This window comes from Lepisma saccharinum, chromosome 1 (assembly GCF_977018435.1).
Source record: "Lepisma saccharinum chromosome 1, izLepSacc3.1, whole genome shotgun sequence".
Lineage (NCBI taxonomy): Eukaryota > Metazoa > Arthropoda > Insecta > Zygentoma > Lepismatidae > Lepisma > Lepisma saccharinum.
In genome coordinates this window covers 95,708,301-95,733,225 of record NC_139229.1, presented here as the reverse complement: position 1 = coordinate 95,733,225, position 24,925 = coordinate 95,708,301, and the positions used below count along the sequence as shown (strand labels likewise).

The window sequence follows — 24,925 nt, the reverse complement described above, 5'->3', positions numbered from 1 at the left end:
CCCCTCTCATTTAGGTCCCCTTTTCTTGTATTGTATCTGACTGGCCATGATTTCAACTGCTCACCTTGTAGTTCGCTTTGTGTAGTGGATATATTGTGTTATTCATTCAAGGTAAGAAGAAATGTTCCACATAGCCTACTACTTCATGTGGTGAACGTACAAATAACAGCAGGATTGTACCACAGATAAGTTAATTTATTAACTTATCTGTGGTTGTACTGTTTAATTCATGCGAAAGTTATGAAACTTATGGAAGAAATTATTTACAAATGCAAAAGGCAGCGAAAGTTACTAGGTTACAAGAAGTTTATAAATGTGAAACCATCGCCGTCCCTAGGAGAGGGTCAGGGCTTGGCTCTACACGGAGGGAAGCCACCTAGTAGCAAAAATATTTGAAACGTAATTTTAGCAGAAGAGGTGGAGACACACCAACTAACTAACTAACTCTCTAGCCTTCTTAAACCCGAAGGTTCATGGCTGCAGCAACACAGGCCTTCCATCTGTCCCTATCTTGAGCAAGATCTATATACTCTTTTCCATCCCTACCGATTTCCCTTAGGTCCATCTCAACGTTGTCCCTCCATCTTCGTCTTGGCCTTCATACAGGTCTCTTACCATCAGGTTTCCCAACAAGAATCCTGTAAACTCCTCTTTCCTCTCCCATTCGTGCCACATGGCCTGCCCACCTAAGTCTTCTTGATTTAATCATTCCAATAATATCTGGACATGAATACAAATTATGTAGTTCTAAATTATGTAACCTTCTCCACTCACCTGTCTCCTCGTCCCTTTTAGGTCCAAATATTTTCCTAAGGATCTTATTTTCAAATACTCTCAATTTATGTTCCTCTTTCAATGTAAGGGACCAAGTTTCACACCCATATAATACTACAGGCAAAATTACGGTTTTGTATATTTTAACTTTTAGTTTCTTAGATATTAAACGAGAAGACAAAAGTTTATGAAGAGAGAAGTAACATGCATTTCCTGAATTAAGCCTACTTTTTATTTCCTCTTTAATATAATTTTCATTTGTTAATATTACTCCTAAGTATTTGAATTTGGAAACTGGTTCAAACGAGTTGTTATCAATAATTAGATTTTGATTATTACCTAACACTTGCTTTCGGCCTGTAAGCATATATTTAGTTTTCTCTTTGTTAACTTCCAAACCTATCTCCTTAGCAGTTTTGAAAAATATTTTAGCATTATTCTTAATTGTATTCACATCATCCCCAGTAAGTCTACATCATCTGCATATGCTAACAACTGAGTCACACCATTTAATTTTAGTCCTTCTTTAGTTTATTTTACCTTCCTAACAACATATTCTAAGGCAAAATTAAAGAGCAATGGAGATAATGCATCTCCTTGTTTTAACCCATCATGAATTGTAAATTTGTCAGACATATTAATACCCACACGAATTTTACTTTCTGTTTCACTGGTGCATATTTTTATCATACTAACAAGCTTCTTAGGTATTCCAAACTCTACTAATATATTATATAATTTATCTCTTTTGACCGAATCATATGCTTTTTTGAAATCAATGAATAGCTGATGGACATTTTGATTATATTCCCACTTTTTTTCAAGTGTCTGTCTGATGTGAAAAATTTGATCTGTAGTTGATCTGTTGCGTTTAAATCCACATTGATAATCACCTATAATTTCATTAGCATATGGGGTTAGTCTTGTTAAAAGAATGTTAGATAATATTTTATATGTTGTTGAGAGTAGAGAAATTCCACGGTAATTATTGCAGTTCATTTTATCACCTTTTTTAAACACAGGAACAATTATGGATTCTTTCCACTGTTGAGGGATTTCTTCTTTATTCCATATTAAACAAATTAATTTATGAATTTGACATATTAATGAATTTCCACCATATTTAATTAACTCAGCTGGTATTAAATCAATGTCAGGTGCTCTGTTATTCTTTAGCCTTTTAATAGCATCTTTAACTTCAGTCAAGTTAGGTTCTGGAACTAAAGGTTCTGCTGTGTGTACTTCATTCACTTCTGATTTATCTCCTACATGGACATTTAAAAGGTCATTAAAGTAGTTTTTCCATCTATTTAGAATATCGCTTGGGTCAACAAGAAAATCACCGTCTTTATCTTTTATCAAGTTTACTTTACGTTGCCACCCCTTTCTAAACTCATTTACACCTTTATATAAATCTCTGATATTTTTATTTTTGCTGTTTGTTTCAATTTCGTTAATTTTGCTTTTCAAGTAACTAATCTCTTTTTTTACTTCTAAACGTGCGGTTAACTTCTCGCTTTATTCTATTATAGTTGTTTAGATTTGTATCATCAGAGTTATTTAACCACCTAAGTCTAGCCTGATTTCTTAGTTCTATTAGATTATGACATTCATTATCAAACCATGGCTTACTTTTTCTCGGTTTATGGTATCCTATACTTTCTTTAGTTGCTGATTCTATTGCATTACGTATCTGCTCCCAATTCTTATTTACGTCTGTTTCATTTATATTTTCATCATCATTTAAATCCTGCAAAACATCAAATCTATTTGACAGTTTAATTTGGTAATCTTTCTTGATTCTTTCATCAGTAAACTTTCCTGTATCAAATTTTAGAACTTTTAGATTTTGTTGTTTATGATTTATCACTGAGAGTCTTTCTCTTAATTTAGCAATTACTAAATAATGGTCACTGGCACAGTCAGCACCTCTATGTGTACGAACGTCAATTATACTAGTATGCCTTCTCTTATCAATGAGAATATGATCTATCTGATTATGAGTTTTACCATCTGGAGAAGACCAGGTATATTTATGGATATCTTTATGTTTAAAAGTGGTACTTTTCACAATTAAATTCTTTGAAGTTGCAAAAGTAATCAATCTTATACCATTATCATTACTTAATTCATGAAGACTTTCTTTACCAATCGTGGGTTTAAAATGTCTCTTCTTTGCCAATCTGTGCATTACAGTCACCTAACAGAATTTTCATATCATACTGAGAAAATTTATCAAAGACCTGTTCTAACTCTGTATAAAAATCATCTTTAGTATTATCATCTTTATCTTCCGTTGGTGCATGTATGTTTATTAAAATAATTTTACACCACTTACCCTGTAAAACTGCATATGATATCCTATCATTAATAAATTCTACTGTTTTAAGAGCCGAGATAATTCTATTATTTATGAAAAAGCCTGTTCCAAAATTATGATTTTCAGTATCACCATAGAAAAAAGTATAATTTTTAGTTTTACAATTCCCTTCTCCTGGCCACCTAACTTCCTGGACAGCTACTACATCTAATTTATACTTAACTATCTCATTAACTGTACACTGAAATGCCCCAGGCCGGTAAAGGCTCAGAACATTCCAGGTGCCTAATTTAATATCCTTATTCCTAACGTAGATCTTATCCTTAGTCCAGGGACCTCCCAAAGTAGTCCCCACCCGGAGATCCGAACGGGGGACTATTTTACCTCCGGAATATTTTACCTTGGGAACATCCATGGCCTTATATTGCTGATTCTTGACATGGCTTCTTTACAGTGCAGAGTTGTCAGCTCTACACCTAACCCCCAATATGAATGGAGGAACTACTACAGAAGACGAACACAAACACATTAGACAGCAGGTGGAGACACACTGAGATTCATATTCCACTTTAAACCGCAGGAGGTCCAGTCCCCATTACTTAAAACAAAAACTCAAGAACTCAAATGTAATTTTAGCGTTTTAGATTCGGAAAGCAAGTTATACTAAATTCGACTTTTACAGTTACGCAAGTTTCGACTACCCTCTTTTATTTGCCACCACTATTAACGTCCTTTACGAAACGAAATATCTTGTTTCTTCTTTCGATACAAGACACATGCTATGTGTACATTATATATGCATTTAAGGATGGTGACAGAATGTATGTAAACACCAACAACAGTGAAGATTTGTTTTTTCCATAATTCAAATGAATGAGCTTGAATATTTAGTTATAATATTCATTGGACACAAGGAATTCATCGAAATTGATCACCATACCTGGTAATTAATCTCTTTTTCACAGATGACTTGGGTTGTATGGCGCGACCTTTTTGAAAGCGCTCAAATGTCAACCTCTATCCTGCCCATCATACCCTGGAAACTTTCATCTTGCAGGTCAACGAATCTCAGGCGCCTGGAACCACAGTCAAAATAATAATTTGTAGGGGTTGTATTTTCAGTGTCTGCGTGTATTTGTTTTCGCCCTTCGTCACTTTCACCTAATCACCATTGAACTTCATCGTCGCCATTAGCCAAATTAATAGAAAAGTGACTTCACATAGAACAAATCAGTTGAATCAGCAAAAGTGGAGTTTGAATACACCCTCTTAAATGTAGTGATAAAATGACACGTTTCCTGTGAGTTCTTTCTGTATATTTTTTCTCCAATTGCATGACATTGTCGGCTTATAATGAAGAGGTTCTGGCTTCTGCTGCCACCTCCCCTGGTAGAAGCACAATGCACACTGGTTCGGACTCCACTTTAAACTGTAGGTTTAGTCCCGATTAGCCTATCTGAGTATATAAAAGTGGATTTAAAAACAAACAAAATTTTCTAATGGATACTTCGTGACATCTTTTTTCTTCACTTCATCTGCATCTACATATTCTCTTGACCTTTTCTGCTGAACCTCTGATGCTTCTAAAGTTTAAATCATTCTCATTGTGATTGATTAGTTCTCTGACACCCTCAAAACAAAGCTTTCCTACCAACCCCTTTCTTCTTTTAATTCTACGTAAGTTAATCACAAGAATCAACTGCTAGGCTATTATAAATTCCATAATTCTGTAGCTTTTTCCAAATGTACATAACTGTTACATCAAAATTTATACACCTCGGTATTGTAGTGATTATTGTGATTACTTCTTATTAGTATTTATTAGTAGAACGAATACAAAATTGTTGTTTGTATACCACGTAGATATTTGAAGATGGCATAAAAATTGTAATGAAATAAAGAAAGAGACACTTCTGGAATTTCAATGTAGACCTAATTAAAAAGTCGAAATAGTTTATTGTGTTGCTGGAGGAAGCAACACTAAGATGGGTTTTTTGTTTGTTTATTTATAGATTATTTTAATCATGCGCAGGCCGGGATTTATATATGTAAAGGCCCGGAGCTTACAACACAAAGACCCCACCCCAACCCCCTTCACAGTTTGTTATAACTTTTCGCTAGGCTACATGAGGTGGTTAGTTATACGTATTTCTACATTTTTCATCACATCTGCAGTACCTCCTCTTTTTTTTTCTTTATGCAGTACTTTTCCAAGCAGTTTCCCCAGTGAAGGCCCAGAGGTGCATCCCTCAAGGTCACCCTAAATCCTGATCTCATCTTGACCATACCCTGCATAATTTTGCACCTCCTAAGTCTACTAGCTGCTTCTAATCATAGAAGTATTCAATTGATGGCATTTTTTTGTTTCAAGTTCTCTAGTCATTCTTTTTGCTTTCTAATGACAAAGTTAAGACAGCTTTTTGTGGGATGATGATATGTGAATATCTCTAGTGTAGATAATATTCATTAGTAAAATATACATGTAACGAACACCAGAATACACTTATTTATTGAAACATTTACATATCCCCAAGCATATGTACTCAGAGAATTTGATTGGGTGGCCAATCGGGTGGGCACAGGATATTTTGGGTGAACACTTGCCCACCCCTGTCGCCGTCCCTGGTCAGTTCCTTTTCGAGTTATACGTACAGGCAATACAGAAACGCCTAGTGAGAATTTTGATTATTAAGTAATATTTACTGGCCGCGGTGGCTCAGTCGGTAACGCGTCTGACTACCATGCTCAAGGTCCCGGGTTCGATCCCTGGCCGGTTCAAATCCGGGAACTTTTCTAACGGTGGAAGTGGCCCCGGTGCCCACCCAGCGTCGAATAACATGGGTACCTGGGGGGTAAAGGCAGTCAGGGGCGTGATGCTGATCACATCACCCCCACTCACGACCGGATCAAGAAAGTGTGGGGCGTTACCCCCACACCTCCTATACGCCTTCATGGCGTGGTGCTATGCACAGGAGAACACTTTACCTTTTACCTTTAAGTAATATTTACTTTCATGAAATAACAAAGCGAAAGTGTAAATTCAACAATGATATTGCAAGAAAATATCCAGAAATGAATATGAGGTAAAGTGTAAAGTGGCTGTCACTTTCCCCTGATGTTGAAAGAGTGCTAGGAATGTTCGTGGCATTAAAATCATATTTCTCTACCCAATCTAAACTACCTAAAATCTTAATACTGTTTTTAAGTTAAAGCAAATCTTAATTGTTGCATATTCTTTGTCATTTTGTTAAATAACTGATTAGGAGATTGCTTTCGTTGCTTAAAGGTAAGAAGAAATTATTGAAAGAGATCACCTGAAAAGTATCTGTGAGGAAAATGTTGGCAAGATTTTTTTAATATTGCTTAAATTGTGAATAATAGCAAATGTGCTGCAACTTTTTGCGGTGTCCTCTTTTTTATGACTTTGTCCTCCTTTTTCGCCATGCTCTGTCCTCCTTTTTGAATGTATGTGTCTGGTCACCCTAACCCATATTAACTATCTAGCAGGAAAATTAAGCAAAATCATATATGGCATAAGAATCATGAAAGATATAACAGAAAAGAGCACAATAAAAACCCTATATTTTAGTCTGTTCCAATCGCAACTTACATATACTCTATGTGATCAGAAGTATCCGGACACCCACCTGAAAATAAAGTACAAGTTTGGACAACCCTCCATCGGAAACACTGGCAGTCAATACAGTGTTGGCCCACCCTTAGCCTTGATGACAGCGTTCACTCTCACAGACATACTTTCAATCAGGTGCCGAAAGGTTTCCTGAGGAATGACAGCCCATTCCTCGCAGAGCGCCAAAATGAGAAAAGGTATTGATGTGGATCGGTGTGGTCTAGCACGAAGTCGGTATTCCAAAACATCCCAGATATTTTCTATGGGATTCAAATCAGGACTCTGCGCAGGCCAGTCCATTAGTTGGACGTTGTTGTCGTCATACCACTCCCCCACAAGCCCTGGAGTATGGACGGGTGCTCGGTCGTGTTGATTGAAAGACAGAATGGTCATCCCCGAACTGGTCTTCGACGGTAGGCAGCATGAAAGCTGTTAAAATATCAACGTAAGCTTGTGCCGTGACATTGCCTTGTAAAGCAACAAAGGGGCCAAGCCCCCTCCAGGTGGAACATGACCACACTGTAACCCCGCCACCTCCGAATTTCACTGTCGGCAATATACGGGCTGGTAGATGTCGTTTACCAGGCATTCGCCACACCCACACCCTACCATCGGATCGCCACATTGTGTAATGTGATTCATCACTCCACACAACGGTTTTCCACTGTTCTGTGGTCCAGTTTCGACGCTCCTTGCACCACACGAGGCGGTGTTTGGCATTTGTTTGTGTGATGTTTGACTTATGGGCAGCTGCTCGGCCATGGAAACAAAGTTGCCGCACCTTGCGCCAAACAGTAATGGTGCTTGGCGTAGATCATGATGCAGTTCGGAATTCCTGTGTGATGGTGGCGATGGATGATTGAGGATAATGCTGTACGACCCTCTTCAACACTCGATGGTCTCTAGAGGTCAACATGGGAGATTTGCCTGCACGCTTTTTGGTTGTACACATCCCTTCACTATAACATCTGAAACAGTGGACAAGAGGGATGTTTAGGAGGGTGGAAATCTCACACACAGACTTCCTACACAAGTGGCACCCAACCAACCACGTTGAAAGTCTGCGAGTTCCTCAGACAATCCCATACTGCTGTCTCACACTGTCTGCAGACTACTGAGTTGGCTGACTATGTGTTCCACGCGGTAGATGGCAGTACTGTGTCGCCATCTATGATAAACACACGTTTCGCGGTGTGTCCGGATACTTTTGATCACATAGAGTAGCATTATATTCTGGGGAAATGCAGCAAACAGCACAAAAATATTTAATCTTCAGAAAAAGTATTAAGAATTATGATGGGATAGAATTGGAATGAACCATGTAGGGAAATCTTCAGGGAACTTGGCATTCTACCACTACCCTGCCTCTATATACTTAATTTATTTTGGCATGTAAAAATGGATCTGACAAGTTCTCCAAATGCAACAAGGAAATACATCATTACAACAGGAGGAATAACTCCAATCTTGCAGTTCCAATGCATAACACAACATTATTTGAAAAAGGTCCAAAATCCACAGGCATCCACTTATACAACAAGTTACCAGATCATATAAAAAGTATTGAACCAGTAGCCAAATTGAAGAAGAAATTAAGAAATCATCTGTTGTACCATTACTCAGCGAGTGAATTTTTAAACGTCTAATCCATCAACTCACTTGTGGGTTGATGGATTGGAGGTTCATGGATTCATCCACAAGAGTGCTGGATCCAATCTTATATGTTGTATCTGTTATATTACATGAGTGCAATTTTAGTATAATTTTATAATGTTATTAGTATTGCCTTTATATTATCTCTCAATATTTAATGTTTTAATCCATTACAGAATAGTATGTTTATATTGTAACTTTAAAATGTCTTCTTGGTGTTACTTTCATGTAGAGACAGTATAACTAATACGAGTACACACCTCCAAGCATAAAACTGTTATAGGCTAAGTTATCATTTAATTGTATATTACATTATTATATTTCATTGTAATGTTTGACTGACATCAATATCCCAAGTGAATATCCAGCACAACTATTTTCCATTAATACTTTTACATTTCATAGTTACTATACTGAAATACACACATATTGTAGTTTGTTATTAACTTTTGCAAGTGTCATTCAAGAAAGGACTTTAGAAGTTAGAAAAAATACTCACAAAGTTTATACTGTGTAACCTCATCTAAATTTTTTTCTAATTCTGAAAACTGTGGAACCATTTATTCTTTGAATTAAATGGTAGAATATGAAAAAAATATCCTGGTTCCTGTATTTTTCAATCTAATGCATATTTTACATTGATTACTCTGTTCGAATACTAACCAAGTGAACTTTATTTATGTTATTAACAATAAAAATAACAAACTTCCTGCTTTTTTGCAACTTAAAATGAAGGATGCCAATTTCCATGGGGGGGGGGGTCGACTGACCTACCAATGCCCATGGAGAGAGAGCTTATGAAGAACTAAAAGGCAAATGCGTTATAATATGATTATTAATAGTTCCAACTTTTAAATTTAATCAAGACATGTGCGTTAGACAATTATAATTTTCAAAACATGTAAAATATTTTCATTTGATTTGATGAAGTGCCAACTGCAGAGCCTACTCCCACGTGTTTGTGTCCAATCTTTTCACCTTACTGCCTAAATCCACTTATATTTCAATATCGGTTCTGTCTGAAAACAATGCATAGATACCTGAGAACAATTGTTTGTTCCCTATCTCATATTGAAACCAAATGCCACACAAATATTGTCGCCTTTTCCGAAGACACTGCCTTTACACCATTTTCAAAACCGGAAGTGCAGTCCCCGCCAGCGCCAAGGAAGCACAGAAATGTAAACATCCGGTGAATAGCGGCCATAGATTGTCTGCTCTGTAGGGGTGTGCGGGATAGAATTTTTTTTACTCAGGATGGGATCGGGACGGGAAAAATTTTTGATCCAGACTAGGGAAATTTTCGGGACGGGAAATGTTCGAAATTTCCCAAAGCTCCATAAATCTCGAATTCTATAGTCATTTTCACCTTAAGTGATTGTCTTTGCATTTCTGGTACAAAAACTAACAAATTGCGATAAGTTCCAGACATTTACAATGCAGGAAACGTTGAGAATTAACAACTTTTTAAAATGACCATTCGGTATTTTCTGACTGCTTGGAATCCCGAAAATTTATTTTCCCGATTTCGGTCCCGACTTTTCGGGATCCCACACACACCTACTGCTCTGCGCAATAGATCGACAAGTACGCGGTAACAAATATCGTGTGAAGCGAAAACTAGCAAATGGGTAGCCAGTCCAGCGCCAACTAGAGCATTTCTTGCTTTCATTTACCTCAATGTTTGCCCTCCTAGAATTGATTTCATCCAAGTTTGGAGAAAGGCAATGCCCATTTTTCCCCTGTGGTTGCGCCCCTGCAACCCCTTTCCCCTTAGTTGCTTTGGACTGGCTTGAAAATACTTTATTTTCTTTAAGAGTAGCATTTAATAACCGCGATAAGATTCCTCTACACTAAATTTCTAGGTGCAAGTATAATAATGTAGGGACATGGACGTCTGGAAGGAGGGAAGGAGGGGGGGGGGCAAGGATGGTTGGTTTCACCTACCCCTTAGAAATCGAATGTCAACCTAAAAGTATCCTATTTCACACGTATAATTTGATTTCAGTCATAGTATTTTACATTAAAGCGATAATTTCAAATTCGAGTGGTGTTTTTTGAGGGGGCAACACTATTATCGGGGTAAAATGCCCATGGAATAATACCTTGCTTGTCCCTCCACAGAAAAAATCTGCGGACGCCCATGATTGTATACCATCAGAATAACCAAATACCAATATTAGCTCGGAAAATGTAAAATGCTGGAAACAATTCCAATCTTTTCTTATTCTAGCACTGAATCCAAAGAATAAATGGTTCCATGAGATATCGAAATTCCAAAGATGAGATTTCTATGTGAGAGATTATGCAAGGTAAACTTCATAAATACATTCTCCTCTTAACTTTCAAATATTTAAGTCTTGAACGAAGTGTGTAAAAGTTAATGACAAATGAAAATGAATATCAGTATGTTAACAACATGAAATATGAACGAATAAAGGAAAACAGTTCTATTAAATATTCACTCAGCTAGGGTATCTAGTGGAAGAGCACCCACAAGCAAATAAAGAAAATAATATAGATCGGCAAGAAAAAGAGTTTATTGTTATTAGTTTATAATATTAATAATAATTGTTCTTTCTTTATTTGATTCATTGTTTATATAATTGTCTTACCCCCTTGTAAATGCTCTATGGCATCCTGGGTAAGGCATATGTTTTTTTTTTTTATCATTCTCGCATACCAAATGTGGGAATAATGAACTCATTGTGCAGTAGTCAATTGTGGTTTGGTTTGCCAAAATGCATATTGCAGTATAGTATTAATATACAGTGCATTCAGTCCCATCGCTGTTGTTTTCTGGCTTTTGAGACCAGAGTGTGCTCCTGTTGCTTCCGTTAACTTGGCTTCATATTGGACAGAGTCATCTGTTCCATGGTCACTTGCTGTAAGGGCTGGACCCTCAAATATATCGTGCCTGTAATGTAATTCTTCTTTAAGCATTCAGCATATTTTTATCAAATGTGCCAATTTTACTTAGACAAACTTTTAATATTTACAACTATTTATTATTCATGTTCGGAGAGATGATGACAGTGTTTTAACAAATATTTTTATCTATTTGAGAAGAGTGGGGTTCTTACACTGTTTCGTAGGACATTTTTAGTCTTTCCTTAACTTTTTAATATGCTGTTTGTTCTGTGCAGATCCTTCACAACCTTGCACTTCTTTAACCTTTCTCAAGGGACTCTTTACACCCCTTTTGTTAACTTTCAGGTAAGGGTTTTTAGATAATAGGATTATTACTCGTATTCTTTGAAGAGTGCAAAATGGCCATACATGTCACCAGGAGTGCCCACAGGAGGGTCTCATGACGTGCCTGTGTCATGGTAATTTGTTTTGGTGGGGGACAAAATTTTATACCAATTCTATATATCTTCACACAAAAATGGGGCGATCGTTTCGTTTGATTGACTTATTGATTTTTAGTTTTGGTTATTATGTACAGTTTTTCTACCTACCTGTGGGTGATAGCAGCGATAGGGTTGAAATAAAACACCACCTCTTATGCCTTTAGAATCGGTTTGGATGAGGAGATGGGGGGGGGGGGAGTCGTGCTCTTCGCATTAATACAAGGTTAGTCGAGCAGATAAACTTTGAAGAATAAGGTTCAGTACACAAACAATGGCAGTGGGCCTGAACAGTTTTGTACGTTTTATGTTAGCAAACATGAAAGTGAGCCTAAAGAAAATGTATATTGCTTAAAAATGTCGGTATTATATTGTTCCGCAAATTTTGTCTGACCAAAATAATTTGAGTAAATAATTCGGCATAAAAGGGGGAGGGTGGGGCGAATGTTCTACCTTTTTTGGGGGGAGTGCATCCATCATGGGCCTTGGGAGGGGGCACCCCTGGTCACACTCCAAAAATTTAAACAACTTTCATTCATTCATTCCAAGTAGCTCCCGAGTTGTCCTATTGATGCTGGGTCAGTGCCAAAATTTTGGAACTCCCCCAGAATTCCGACATTAGGCTATGCAGTGCAGGAGCTCCATGTGCAGAGTTGGAACCCTGGATTGATTAGTATAGATTTATTGAGAACTCAGAGTTCATAAGCACCATTACATTCCTACAAGAAAAGTTATATATTGCAATAAGTTATAGAAATTTGAATTTTTGAATTTGAATTTAAATTTTTTGGGTGTGTCAACACTTTGGTTATTTACCGCCATCACATTAAGTGGGACCCAGCCTCTTACCAAAACTAAAATCACTAACTGCCTCTGAGGACTAAAACCTCTTACCTATTTAAGAGCTGAGGCTGTAAAGTGGCCCTCAGCACTCACAAAACACAGGGCAACCCAGCCCTACAGAGGATTATATTGTCTGTTGGCCAGAGCCTCATTGGCCTGTAACATTGCAGTTTCCAGTGGTGCACTACATGGAAAGTAAGGTTGGCATTTGAGTGCTTTACCAGAAGGTCACCCCTTACATGCCCAGTTGTAGAAATTGTTTAGCAAAGTGGTAGTATTTTTATCTTTCATGAAAGTCTTTTAAGGCTGATTTTTTCAAGCAAACGAATAATACAACAATATCAAAGAAAAATTAACAACAGTAAGAGATGTGGAACAAACTTATCAGGCAACATTATCAAAACACAATATTTTATAAAGTACTATGTATGCTGCAATTTAGCCTGGAGGCCCATGACAAATTATGATTGCCTTAAGTATTAACGCATAGCTATGATATTTGCTTAAGTGGCAGAATAACTACGACAAATACATGATTTCTTATTGGTAGAATAGCAGTAATCAAATTTAATTAACAACAATTTAATAAGCATATACAAAGTAAATAGCAGGTAAAATGTATTTAAAGAATCAATGACAACTGAACTACAAATTATTTGTAAGATTGTGACTAGGAAAAAATTACTATAAAGTATATCACAATAATATGATCATGTAAGCAATTACTATAAATTATGTGAAACGTATATGACAATAACAATCGAAATATGTACTTTATTACATTAAGTATTTCAAATTAATATAAACATTTTGGCAATAAAGCAAAGTAACATCACATGCCAACACAGATGATTTTACACTTTTCTTGTCACATACTTTTAGTTCCTCAAGTACATTAAATAACTTCTTCAGAAGGTTGGACAAGATTGGGTTAAAACATAATGAATGGTAGATTCCTAGGAGGTTGAAAACGTAGTCAGACGTTAATATCAAAAAGCAGTTGCCCTGTCACAACATCAACTATTACCTTGATTTCAACTCTGGTATTTTAAAAATTATCAAAAAAGTTTACACATTATCATTGTTTATCTCTGTGAATATTGATGAACAGAAACATAACTCACTGCCTCCAAGGTCAAGCTCGATGAGTGATTAACTTCTACAGGTTTCTGGGTTTGAGTTCTGGCATGACAGGGTTTTTTATCTTCTTTAACAGTGTCCCTTTCCCAGTTTTATGTAATCTCATGTCATCATGATTATAGCCAAAAATGGCAGAAAATACTCATAATATTAAAAAAATAGAATAACAAAATACAGAAACAAAAATCAAATCAATCTGAATTTACAACACAAATATGTAATTCTAAAATAAATAATAATAAACATAACATATAATAATTAATATTATTATTATATAATAATATATCACCCCCACTCACGACCGGATCAAGAAAGTGTGGGGCGTTACCGCCACACCCCCTATATGCCTTCATGGAGTGGTGCTAAGCACAGGGGAGCACTTTACCTTTACCTTTTTTATAATAATTAATATTAATGAGATGTCTATACTGTATTGGCCCGAAATATAAGCCGCACATTTTATCCAAATTTCAATTGTGAAAAATTAGGATGCGTCTTATATTCTCGACCTTAAAAAAATATATATCATAGGCTATGTTATTAAAAATGTTCTGATTTCTCATTTGAAATAATGATAATGCAACAATAGCATTGTAGAAACTGGCCGCATTGTAGATACCATAATGTTATCCAACAATAGCATTGTTGTTTCTAACTGGGCATTGTAAAAATTGTCAACATTCTTGATAACGTACTCTTTGATTTTGGGTCATTCCACGTCAATTCATCCAGGCCATGTCACCCACCATCCCCGATTTTGATGAAATTCGGTATACTTATTGAACTTTTGATGCTGATTACAAAAATGACAACTTTTTTTAAAAGTTATCAAGGGGTTCAGAAGTTACGCGCTTTTTAAGATCTCCGTGTACGCCACATGCGACTCCACTTTGAATGACACGCATTACGTTATAAACGATCGTATCTTGCCGTAGAAACTTCAAGTTTGTTTTCTTTTGTTCAGAACAGTAAAAGCTTTCATTTAAATAACATTTCCGATGAATGCATCAATAAACATGTATTTTTATATATAGTTTTATATATTTTTTTTTTAGAAAAATAAATTACTAACTTCAAGAGCGAATTTCATGCAATGCCCCCCCCCTTCAATTTCCCCCCAATTTTATATGTAGGTAGCTCAGGCCGTGTCCGAAAGGTGCAAGACCGTACTTGAAGCGAGCATCCTCCGAGTATGGTCTTGGAGTTCGGTCTTCAAGTCGTGGACTGGAAGTACAAGTCTTTCGAATTGCACTTCGACTGCAGCGCCAAATACGATCAGTAGATAAAACTGAGTACTCGTTGTTTTCCTCGCGTTTTAAACACTTATTTTTCACCATAGAAATCACATAGCATTTTCAAATGTTCGTACACATATATTTCCACACATTAGGAGAACTATAACCAACAACTTGCTGGCCCATAACGTATATCTATTTAAAAAAAAAATACCTGTGTCGCTGGCTTTCTACCTCCGTGATTTTAAACAAATGAACAACGAGTGCGGAAACCACGTGACCTAGTCACCAACTATCTGCACTGCGACCTGTGCACTTGCGTGCTTCTGTTCTTGGTGCTTTCGAACTGCACTAGGTGACGTCACTTCCGCACAAGACCATACTTCAAGTCTGTACTTTGTACCTTTCGGACAGAGCCTCAGAGTGTGTACTAATGTCTGATGGACAAATTGGGATGGGCGATTAAGAGACAGGGTGATAAAAAAATAATTTGCATAAAATGACATTAAAAGTAAATCTTATTAAAAATGCTTATGTATTTAGCACAAAGCCTGAAGTATAATATGTTTCAAACTACAATATTCAAAATTTATGTTCACTATGTGTAATCATAGGCGTAACCTGGTGGGGGCGAAGGGAAGCTCTTGCCCTCTCCCAAATTTATAGATTAATTTAAAATTTGCAAGTAAAAATTACAGGGGAACTGTAGAATCCGATTTAAGTTCCCGGATTTTACATTTTTCTTCATTTTGCATTCAATCTTGGTGGTCCCAACATAGCAAATTGTTTAAAAATTTTCTAAGATTTTACATTTTCCCGCGTATTAAGTTTCTTCAGCTTGGTCTCCTGGATAACTTAAAATCGATGTTCCACTGTAAGTTAGTTTCAACAAACTTCATTTTTTTAAAAAAAAATTATATAATTTTATATATATTATATATATAATCATTACAACTTACAAGTAACTGAGTTACAGTCAATCATTAAAAAATTTAATAAGTTATTGTTACTGGTACTTTAAAAGTAACTGAGTTTCTTTTACAGTTACTGTAACAGTAATGTACTGTTAATGATCATTGATTTGTGTAAAAGTTACACAAAATCAATGATCATGAAGACTTCCGTGTTTTACTTATCTTTCTAGTACATAATATGTATTCATATATTTACATTATTACTGCTAATAAATGATGGAAAACACAGTCAGGTTTGCTTGAACGATTATAATTAAAAAATCATTTGTATGCCGACCACGGTATTTTGAATATGGTGTAATTTATTCCACTTGCACCTATTTCTTTCTCCTCCATTCCAAGTTCAACAAAATCCAAAGATCCACTCCTTCGACAATGACTTTTTCCTAGCTGGACAACCACATTCCAAACGAACGCAGCAGTCTACCAAAAACAATGGAGTTTTCACATACAATTAGAAATGAATTACAGTAAAGCGTGGATGTTCTAAATTTAGCATTCAACATCCGGGGAAGGTACATATTTTATTTTTATAGTCTGGAATAGAATTGTCCAATCTAGCTATTTCCCTACCGCAAAAAGTAACTCTGTTACCGTTGTTAACGTTACAGGTACTTACTTTTAAAAGTAGCTAGTTACAGTTAGAATTCATAAGTAAAAAGTAACTGTACTTGTAACTTCGTAACTATTTACTTCGAAACACTAGTTGTATAACAGTCATAGCAAAAATAGTAAGTGCTGATGTAATATGTTTTGTATAACTGTATGGTTTGACTTTGTGAAGAAGTGACTTTCCGAATTCCAACTATAAACAGTTATGTAGTAGCATGTGTGTGCGTGACTCAAACTTGTTTGTAGGATTGCTTCAAAAGTCCACGTGAAAATGGAGATGTAGCTATTAAATTCTTGCATCCACTTGGTCCATCAACTTCCTACTACTGGCCAAAAAGTATCATATGCTGTGTCCAGTGGACATTATCAACACAAATGGATGGACATATGTACTTAGTGATAAGTCAAATACTTTAGTGTGTTTCAAATGGTCAATATATCCATCTAAAATGTGAACGGCACAATTTATAGTACATGAAATTTTGGCAATGCATAGAGTACAATTTTTTGGTACTATCTTAATGGGTGTCACTTGGATAATCTTGGGGTTGAGATAATCACAAAGTTTTCCATCGCATAAAAATAGTGTCCAGGATTATTTGATAAATATATTTGAAAAATTACAATTATTACTCTTTATTCGTTTGCTCCTCAAGTGCCAGGAGGATCACAAAATATATTTAACTTGTAAATTTTAATTAATATACGAGGCGCATCCAGAAAGTAAGTTTCCCTATTTTTTTTTTTTAAAAAAAAACAACAACACAGTTTCAGGAAACCATTTATTGGCAACAGGTACAGCAAAGGTTCAGCTATTTTTCAACATAGCAACCACCAGAATTGAGACACTTGTCATATCATGGTATCAACTTTTGGATCCCACTGTCGTAGAACTCTGCCGCCTGTGAATGGACCCAGCGTGTGACAGACGTCTTCAGCTCTTCGTCATTGCCAAAACGCTCACCGGAGGACAGGAATTTCTTGAGGTGCAAGAAAACGTGAAAATCGCTGGGAGCCAGATCAGGACTGTAAGGTGGATGATCAAACAACTCCCAGCCAAATTCCGTCAAAACAGATGCTGTGCGCCGAGCCGTATGTGGACGAGCATTGTCATGGAGGAGCACAACACCTGCAGTAAGCATGCCACGCCTCTTGTTTTGAATGGCACGTCACAATTTCCTTAGTGTTTCACAGTAATGGTCAGCGTTCACCGCTTCACCTCTGGGGAGGAAGTCAATGAGCAAAATGCCCTTCCTGTCCCAAAACACGGTGCACATCAATTTCTGTACCGACAGCGTCTGTTTGAATTTCTTCTTGACCGGAGAACCACTATGCCGCCAATGCATTGACTGCTGCTTGGTTTCCGGGGTGAAGTGCGAAATCCACGTCTCATCGCCCGTTACGATCCTGTCGAGGAAATCATCGCCGTCATCATGGTACCATTGAAGGAATGTCAGTGCTGCTCCTGAACGTTTCATTTTGTGTTCGGGTGTCAGGTTTTTCGGCACCCACCTGGCACACAATTTTTTGAACAGCAGGCGCTGCGTGACAATCTCATGCAACACGGATCGCGATATCTGCGGGAAAAAGCTACTCAACTTCGTAATCGTGAAGCGACGGTTCTCTACGATGCGCTGCCGCACCAGCTCAACCAGATCATCAGTGATGAGGGACGGACGCCCACTGCGCTCTTCATCATGGACACTTTGACGACCTTCCGAAAACTGCCGACACCAGCGACGCACCATCTGCTTACTCATAATGTTCGGCCCATAGACCTCTCAGAGCTGACGATGAATGTCAATTGGCACAATGCTTTGTGCATTCAGGAACTTTATCACCGACCGAACCTTGCATGCGGCGGGAGAAGGAATACGAGCTTCCATTTCGGACCACTGCTGCCTCGCTACTGGCATGCGGTGGGAGAAGCAATACGAGCTTCCACTTCGGACCACTGCTGCCTCGCTACTGGCGCCCGGCGGAATCTGTCCACCTGGCATATGATTGATACGTCTTAGCTCTGCTGCGCATGCGCAATTTACACGGCTCATTATGTTTACTTTCACGTGAAAAAAATAGGGAAACTTACTTTCTGGATGCGTCTCGTATAAATTTGGGAGCAGGCAAGTGTTTCCCTTTGCCCCGCCAGGTTACGCCTATGATTACATTTACACATAGTGAACATAAATTTTGAATATTGTAGTTTGAAACATATTGTACTTCAGGCTTTGTGCTAAATACATACGCATTTTTAATAAGATTTACTTTTAATGTCATTTTATGCAAATTATTTTTTATCACCCTGTCCCTGAACTGCCCATCCCAATTTGTCCATCAGGCATTAGTACACACTCTGAGCTACCTACATATAAAATTGGGGGGAAACTGAAGGGGGGGCATTGCATGAAATTTGCTCTTGAAGTTAGTAATTTATTTTTTTAAAAAAATATATAAAACTATATATAAAAATACAGGTTTATTGATGCATTCATCGGAAATGTTATTTAAATGAAAGCTTTTACTATTCTGAACAAAAGATGACAAACTTTTAAGTTTCTACGGCAAACCCGAGGGAAGATACGATCGTTTATAACGTAATGCATGTCATTCAAAGTGGAGTCGCATGAGCGTACACGGAGGTCTTAAAAAGTGCGTAACTTCTGAACCCCTTGACCAATTTTTAAAAAGTTGTCATTTTTGTAATAAGCATTAAAAGTTCTATAAGCATACCGAATTTCATCAAAATCGGAGATGGTGGGTGACATTTTCACAAAATTCTGGATGATTTGACATGGAATGACCCTTTTATTAAGATTGTGTTCATTCTTCTCTACGCTTATACAGGTATTCATTTCTACTGAAGTGGATCTACAGGTTTGTCGCCAATATGAACGATCGTGTGGAGAAGAAAGCATCATCAAGCCTGGGAATAATGCGTAGTTAAGATGCAAGTTTCCAACTTGCAGTTGTTCATTACGCTAAAGCCACAAGCAACAGAGAGGCCGGAAGGAAATATGCACTTGACAAATATAATGTGCGACGTTGGGTTACTGCTGAGCCGAAACTGAAAAAAATGCACTTTCAACGAGAAGATCTTTCAGGGGACTAATTTTCTTTTCTTCCCTCGGCTTATATTCGGGTATCATCTTTTTTTTCTTTTCGCTCCTTCAAATTTTAGGGTGCGGCTTATATTCGGGCCAATACGGTAGGTATATCATTATTTTGTCCAATCTTGTTCTTGCACTTCTCCAGTTAAAAAGTATCATTTTGTTAAAATTCGCTTTTTCATTGTAAAATGTTTTTACACATTGTTTAATCACAGCAACAGCCTCTACAGAGATGAATTGGTAGAAGGATGTAATTTTTCTTCTGGCCAGGACAATCATCGAGAAACTTGTCGTAATGAATTACTGTGGGATTTGAACCCATTAACTTAACCAATTTTATTAAATTTTACTTTATCCAATGTTCCCTACATAAGGGGAAGCATCATTATATCTTTATTGGAATGCTGATAACATATGTAGTACTCTTATGCTCGTAAACCCTATTATTAATTTCTGGACATACTACGTAAGTAATTATTATCATCTTTTTATAGTTGTACCCTCATAAACACATACAGATACAGGAATACACAGAGGGGGAGGAGGCGATGGGGCTACAGTCCCCTCCTAAATTTTGCAAAAATCAACATTTTACAATAAAATAATTTAGGAAAAACAAACCCCTTAAAATGACCCTGATTGCCATTTTTGAGAGTGGAAAGTTCTAAATATACAAAATATGTTATTTTACATCCACCCTTCCTCCTATGTACTACCCACCTTTACAATTCCAGTCACTCACGAAAAATTCCTGTGTATGCTAGTGCATACAGAGGTACAAAATTCGTAACCTTTACCTGTAATGGCACCACTACAAGAATCTGAACTTAAGAAGGAAATCTTGAACCAAAACTTCATGTGCCCATTTCCATTTAAATATTTGCATAGCTGGCCTCTATGGTGCAGTAGTTAGCATGCCATGCTACGATGCCAGGGGTCCCTGGTTCGAATCCCAGTTTGGGTATGGATGTTATTTGTGAGTGTCCCTTCATTAATTTCATCATATGATCACTCATCCTCATCTTTGTGATTAGCCAAAAGTGGCAGAAAAGCGAAGTAAAATAAACCAAATCAAAATATTTGCATAGTTGTATGTAATTTCTTTTGATGTTATGTTCAGTAGATTGGGACTGCCATTGATTTAATTTCTAAATCTGGTTATTTGAACCATTTATGAACTGGGATATTGTATCATGGACTCGCATCTGAACCAGTGGTTCCAATGCAGCCTTTGCTCCCTTCCACTCCCTGCAGAATTAAATAAGGGTTTCTATGTAAGTTGAGCCTTGTAACTTTCTTCTGTATTTAACAGTACATATATATTTTACATATGTGCAGGTGTGAAAAAATTAATGAGAATTCATCAGTTCCATTATAACATGAATGAGAAATTGAATAAATTGAAATAATAGTAATTATTATTATTATTATAGGGCAACATCTTACTTATTCTGTAATGAATACAATAGAAATAGTGCAATAGATTTTTATACTTAAGCTGAAGACTCTCCCATACACCCTAATGTTATGATAGGGATACTTTTGCAGCACTACAAAATTATATGCATTATTAGAATTGAATTCATGTTATTTATTGGTCGAAAATGTTTGACACTTGACAAATACAAACCTTTTAATTAATGAACAACTTCTTGATTGACATTAATATCTATGATATTTCATATTAATTTTTATACAGGAATTTTGTATGTTGAATATCAAATCATTGAACTTTTCTTTGTAGAAACTTTCATCACAGTTTTCAATTCCATCGTTTGAATAATTCATAAATATTAACCCCCTAAGTGGGGAATTTGCACATGCCAAATCTCTTCCATAAGGAGTAATTTTAAAAAATTACAAGAATAGAATCGAAGTCTTCATCTCTCTCTCTCCAAAAGTGCATCATCTATACTCGAGGAAGATGCTTGAACCATCATGAAAAAATGGAAGGAGTGAGGTGGCCCAGGTTTGAATCTCAGTCTGGTTATGGGTGTTTTTTGTGACTGTCCCTTCATCAATTTCTTCATATCATTACTCATCCTCATCATCACAATTAGCCAAAAGTTTCAGAACTACGGCGTAAATAAGCTAATTCAATCAATGAGTCAAAAGAAAATTGCTCATAAGGCTCGTGAATTGGAACATGCCTTGGCTAAGTGAGATGAACACAGTTGGCAGTGGACCAAGGTGGAAGCAGTGTCTCCATCTTGTGGTGATTATGCCAAGTTATATACCATGTATATAACTTGTAAACTAACTCAATAGTCATGTCTGTTGCTCATCATGCACAGGAGATATTAGCCAGAGAATGTCAAGGAGGAATATATCCATTGAAGCCACTGCTCATCATACTCAGTTAAAGGGTAAATATTACAAATTTATCAGTGACTAGAACAGGTGATTGTGGCATGAAAGCAACTACTTGATGGTACTCCTTTATCCTCATCATGCCCCTCCCTCTCTCCTCAACATACACACTGTGATGTCTGCAGATCTCCTATTGCTGCCACTGATCTGAATGTGTAAAATGCCATACACAGAGGGTTTGACATTTAGGATCTCATATGTCACTACCACCACATGATGCATCTGGAAGCCTGGAACAGACAGAAGCGGTAAGGAATTTTCACAGGAACCCAAATGGCAGTTTCTCACTCTTTGTATGGAACTTCAGGTCACTTTATGCACCAAATTGGATAGAAATATCTATTGTTTTTGATACTCTTAGCAAGAAACAAACATGCAATAAAACCAATGTACCTACATAGGTATTATAACAACATAGTATTGTCCCTTTTATCACAAGCAATTTTTTTATGATGTTTTGCTTGGAGTTTCCCATTTCTTGTTTTAGCACCGCAAAAAAAAGTCTTGGCATGAAATGTAAATAAAATGAATTTTTGAGTTCATAAGGGCAAGCACACACAATATGATTATTTCGATTAACTTCACCCCTTCACTTCAATTCCACTAACCTAAATTTGAGTATTTATTTCATACATACACACAGTAGAACTCTTAGCATACACTGGTCTCTGTCCTCAAGATATATCCCCTCCAATTCTGGTTATGAGGTATGACACTTCGAGTAAACAGGTCCCCTTTCACTCATCTGTAGGCCTTCATTTATAGGTGAGTGTTGCTTTTCCTTTACTCTATGGTCTTCTTACATGCACAGAGTGTAGCATTTTTCCTGAATGCCACTAGAGGTCTCTGCAGTACAGATTTGCTGCAGGGACCTTGTCAGACTAGTAGTCACATATTACTGGGGTGGGGCATTCATGTTCTTCACTTTTCGTGTGGCAAACCAATTTACATCTGTGGCCACACGTCAGCTCCCTATTGCAAGCAAGTGTGCAACCACCTTTAGGAGACATTTTCATAAAATCTTTGGCTGAAGCCACATGCGTCAGCACAGATGGATGCTTCTGGCACTTCAGAGGCAAATGAGTATCTATGGCTCTTTGTTCTTCCAGAGTGTTGTAAATCTTGTTCCAGATTGATTTTCCTTTTCGGAGAATGTCCATGTTACCAATAATATACAGACCCTTCCTTGCCCTGGAGAGAGCAACACAAACCCTGTTCTCTGTCTTGAGGAAACCCACAGTTCCTGTTTCATTGCTTCGGACCAAGGACAGGAGAATAATGTCATTCTGTTCACCTTGGTAATTGTCCACAGTGGTCATGCACACAGTTGCTAGAGTACGGTCGTGGTTTTTCAACTGCAATGGAAAAGAAGAGAAAATATTACTACACGTACATAAATGTACACAGATGCAAACAATTTAATGTTCTGATGCTTTTAATTCAGGAACCTATTAATTCTGAAAGTCACCTTTTTTCTTTCATCTTTTTCTTTTGATGCCATCTTGATGCAGGTGGTGTTGTATTGGTGTTGTGTTTACAATTGGCTGGCATGAATTATGTTTTAGCCATGTGCTACCACTGGAAGTTTCAAGATGCTTGGTTTCATTGACACCAACTTATATGGGCTCTTGGGTCTCAAGCATGGGCAGAAAAACTAAAACTAATTCAGGCACCAGCCCCTTTTTCTCAGGAGTCAGTTTTTTTTGGGGGGGGCAAATATGGTTTAAGAAAGCCATGAATCCAACTAAGAAAACTACACATTTGGAAATATGATCTTAAAACATTTAATTTATTAATTAATACAAGATTGGATTGGAGTAATTAATTCTTGATCCAGAGTGGCATTTCTAAAGAAGGCATAACTGGTAACAGCATGAATAAGTATGCAATACTCTGATGCAACCACCATTTTCTTTAATTTTTAATTTTTTTATATAAATATATATTTTTTGTTTCGTGTGGAGTTGGTATTCTTCTCTGGATTGCAAAGTGAGCCAGTCAAGAAGGACTCTGGTGAGAAGATGCTGGAAGAAATTTTGTATTTTATTTATAAGGTACCTGAACCCAATATGGCCTATTTGCTGTTCCTAAGTAGTTACATGGTTAATTCAACAAATTATGTTTATATGTCATTTAGACTGTCCAAATGATATGATTGAACCTGTTGACTGTACCTATAGTGTAGTAACGTGAAGACTAAGAACTCACTAAGGATGATAAAGGATCTTTCATTTGCCCAGACTGTGATGTGTAATCCATGGTCTTTTGGTAACAAATTGTGACATGTCACTTCCTTGTTCATTGTTTTGTAAACAATGTTATTTCTTTGTGCAAATCTCATATGTCATTATGTAAATAAAATGTAAGTGCATCAGTATACTTATCTACCTATGAAAACAACATTGTGGTACTTTCTTTACAATTTCTGTTACATATTTTGATGTGGAAGATATGCACCCAATATGGCCTAAACATAACTTTTTTAATAAAATCTCCCCTGCACCCATTTAATTATTTGGAATTGGCTCCAATTTTCAGTAAGCATCCAGAAATGTTCCCTCTTTTGAATCTTGTCACTAGTTTTATCTTTCTGATTTTGTACACCACTAGAGACAATCACAAACCTTAGGTAGGCGATATTGGGTTCAAGTTCCTTATATTTGTTTTGTGTATTTGTCTTTATTCTAATCTATTCCATCTCACCTGGGGTATTTTATTTGCATAGCAAGGGATTAATTTAGGCTTAGTGTGGCTAATGTACCCTCATATATGATCCATGATAGGTTAGGAGCAAGTAAATATGAAATCTATACATAACTGTGCAAGTGTGACAAAATATGCAAGAAGGCAGCACCTCTTGTGAAAGACACGAAGGAGCTCTGGTAGAAACCTGCGACCCCAGGAGGAGCAGGAAGA

At 36.8% G+C, this 24,925-nt stretch overlaps 1 protein-coding gene across 1 annotated transcript in view; it reads right to left on the bottom strand.

Annotated features, from left to right (window-relative positions):
- The window catches only part of LOC145984390 (uncharacterized), a 121,166-nt gene that overhangs the window by 79,641 nt on the left and 16,600 nt on the right, over nt 1-24,925 (bottom strand). The window contains exons 5-6 of the mRNA XM_083118054.1: nt 22,902-23,364; nt 22,117-22,239 (exon numbers count right to left, since the gene is read on the bottom strand). Of these exons, the coding sequence (XP_082974180.1) occupies nt 22,117-22,239; nt 22,902-23,364 (586 nt within the window). The remainder of the gene's footprint in view (nt 1-22,116; nt 22,240-22,901; nt 23,365-24,925) is intronic.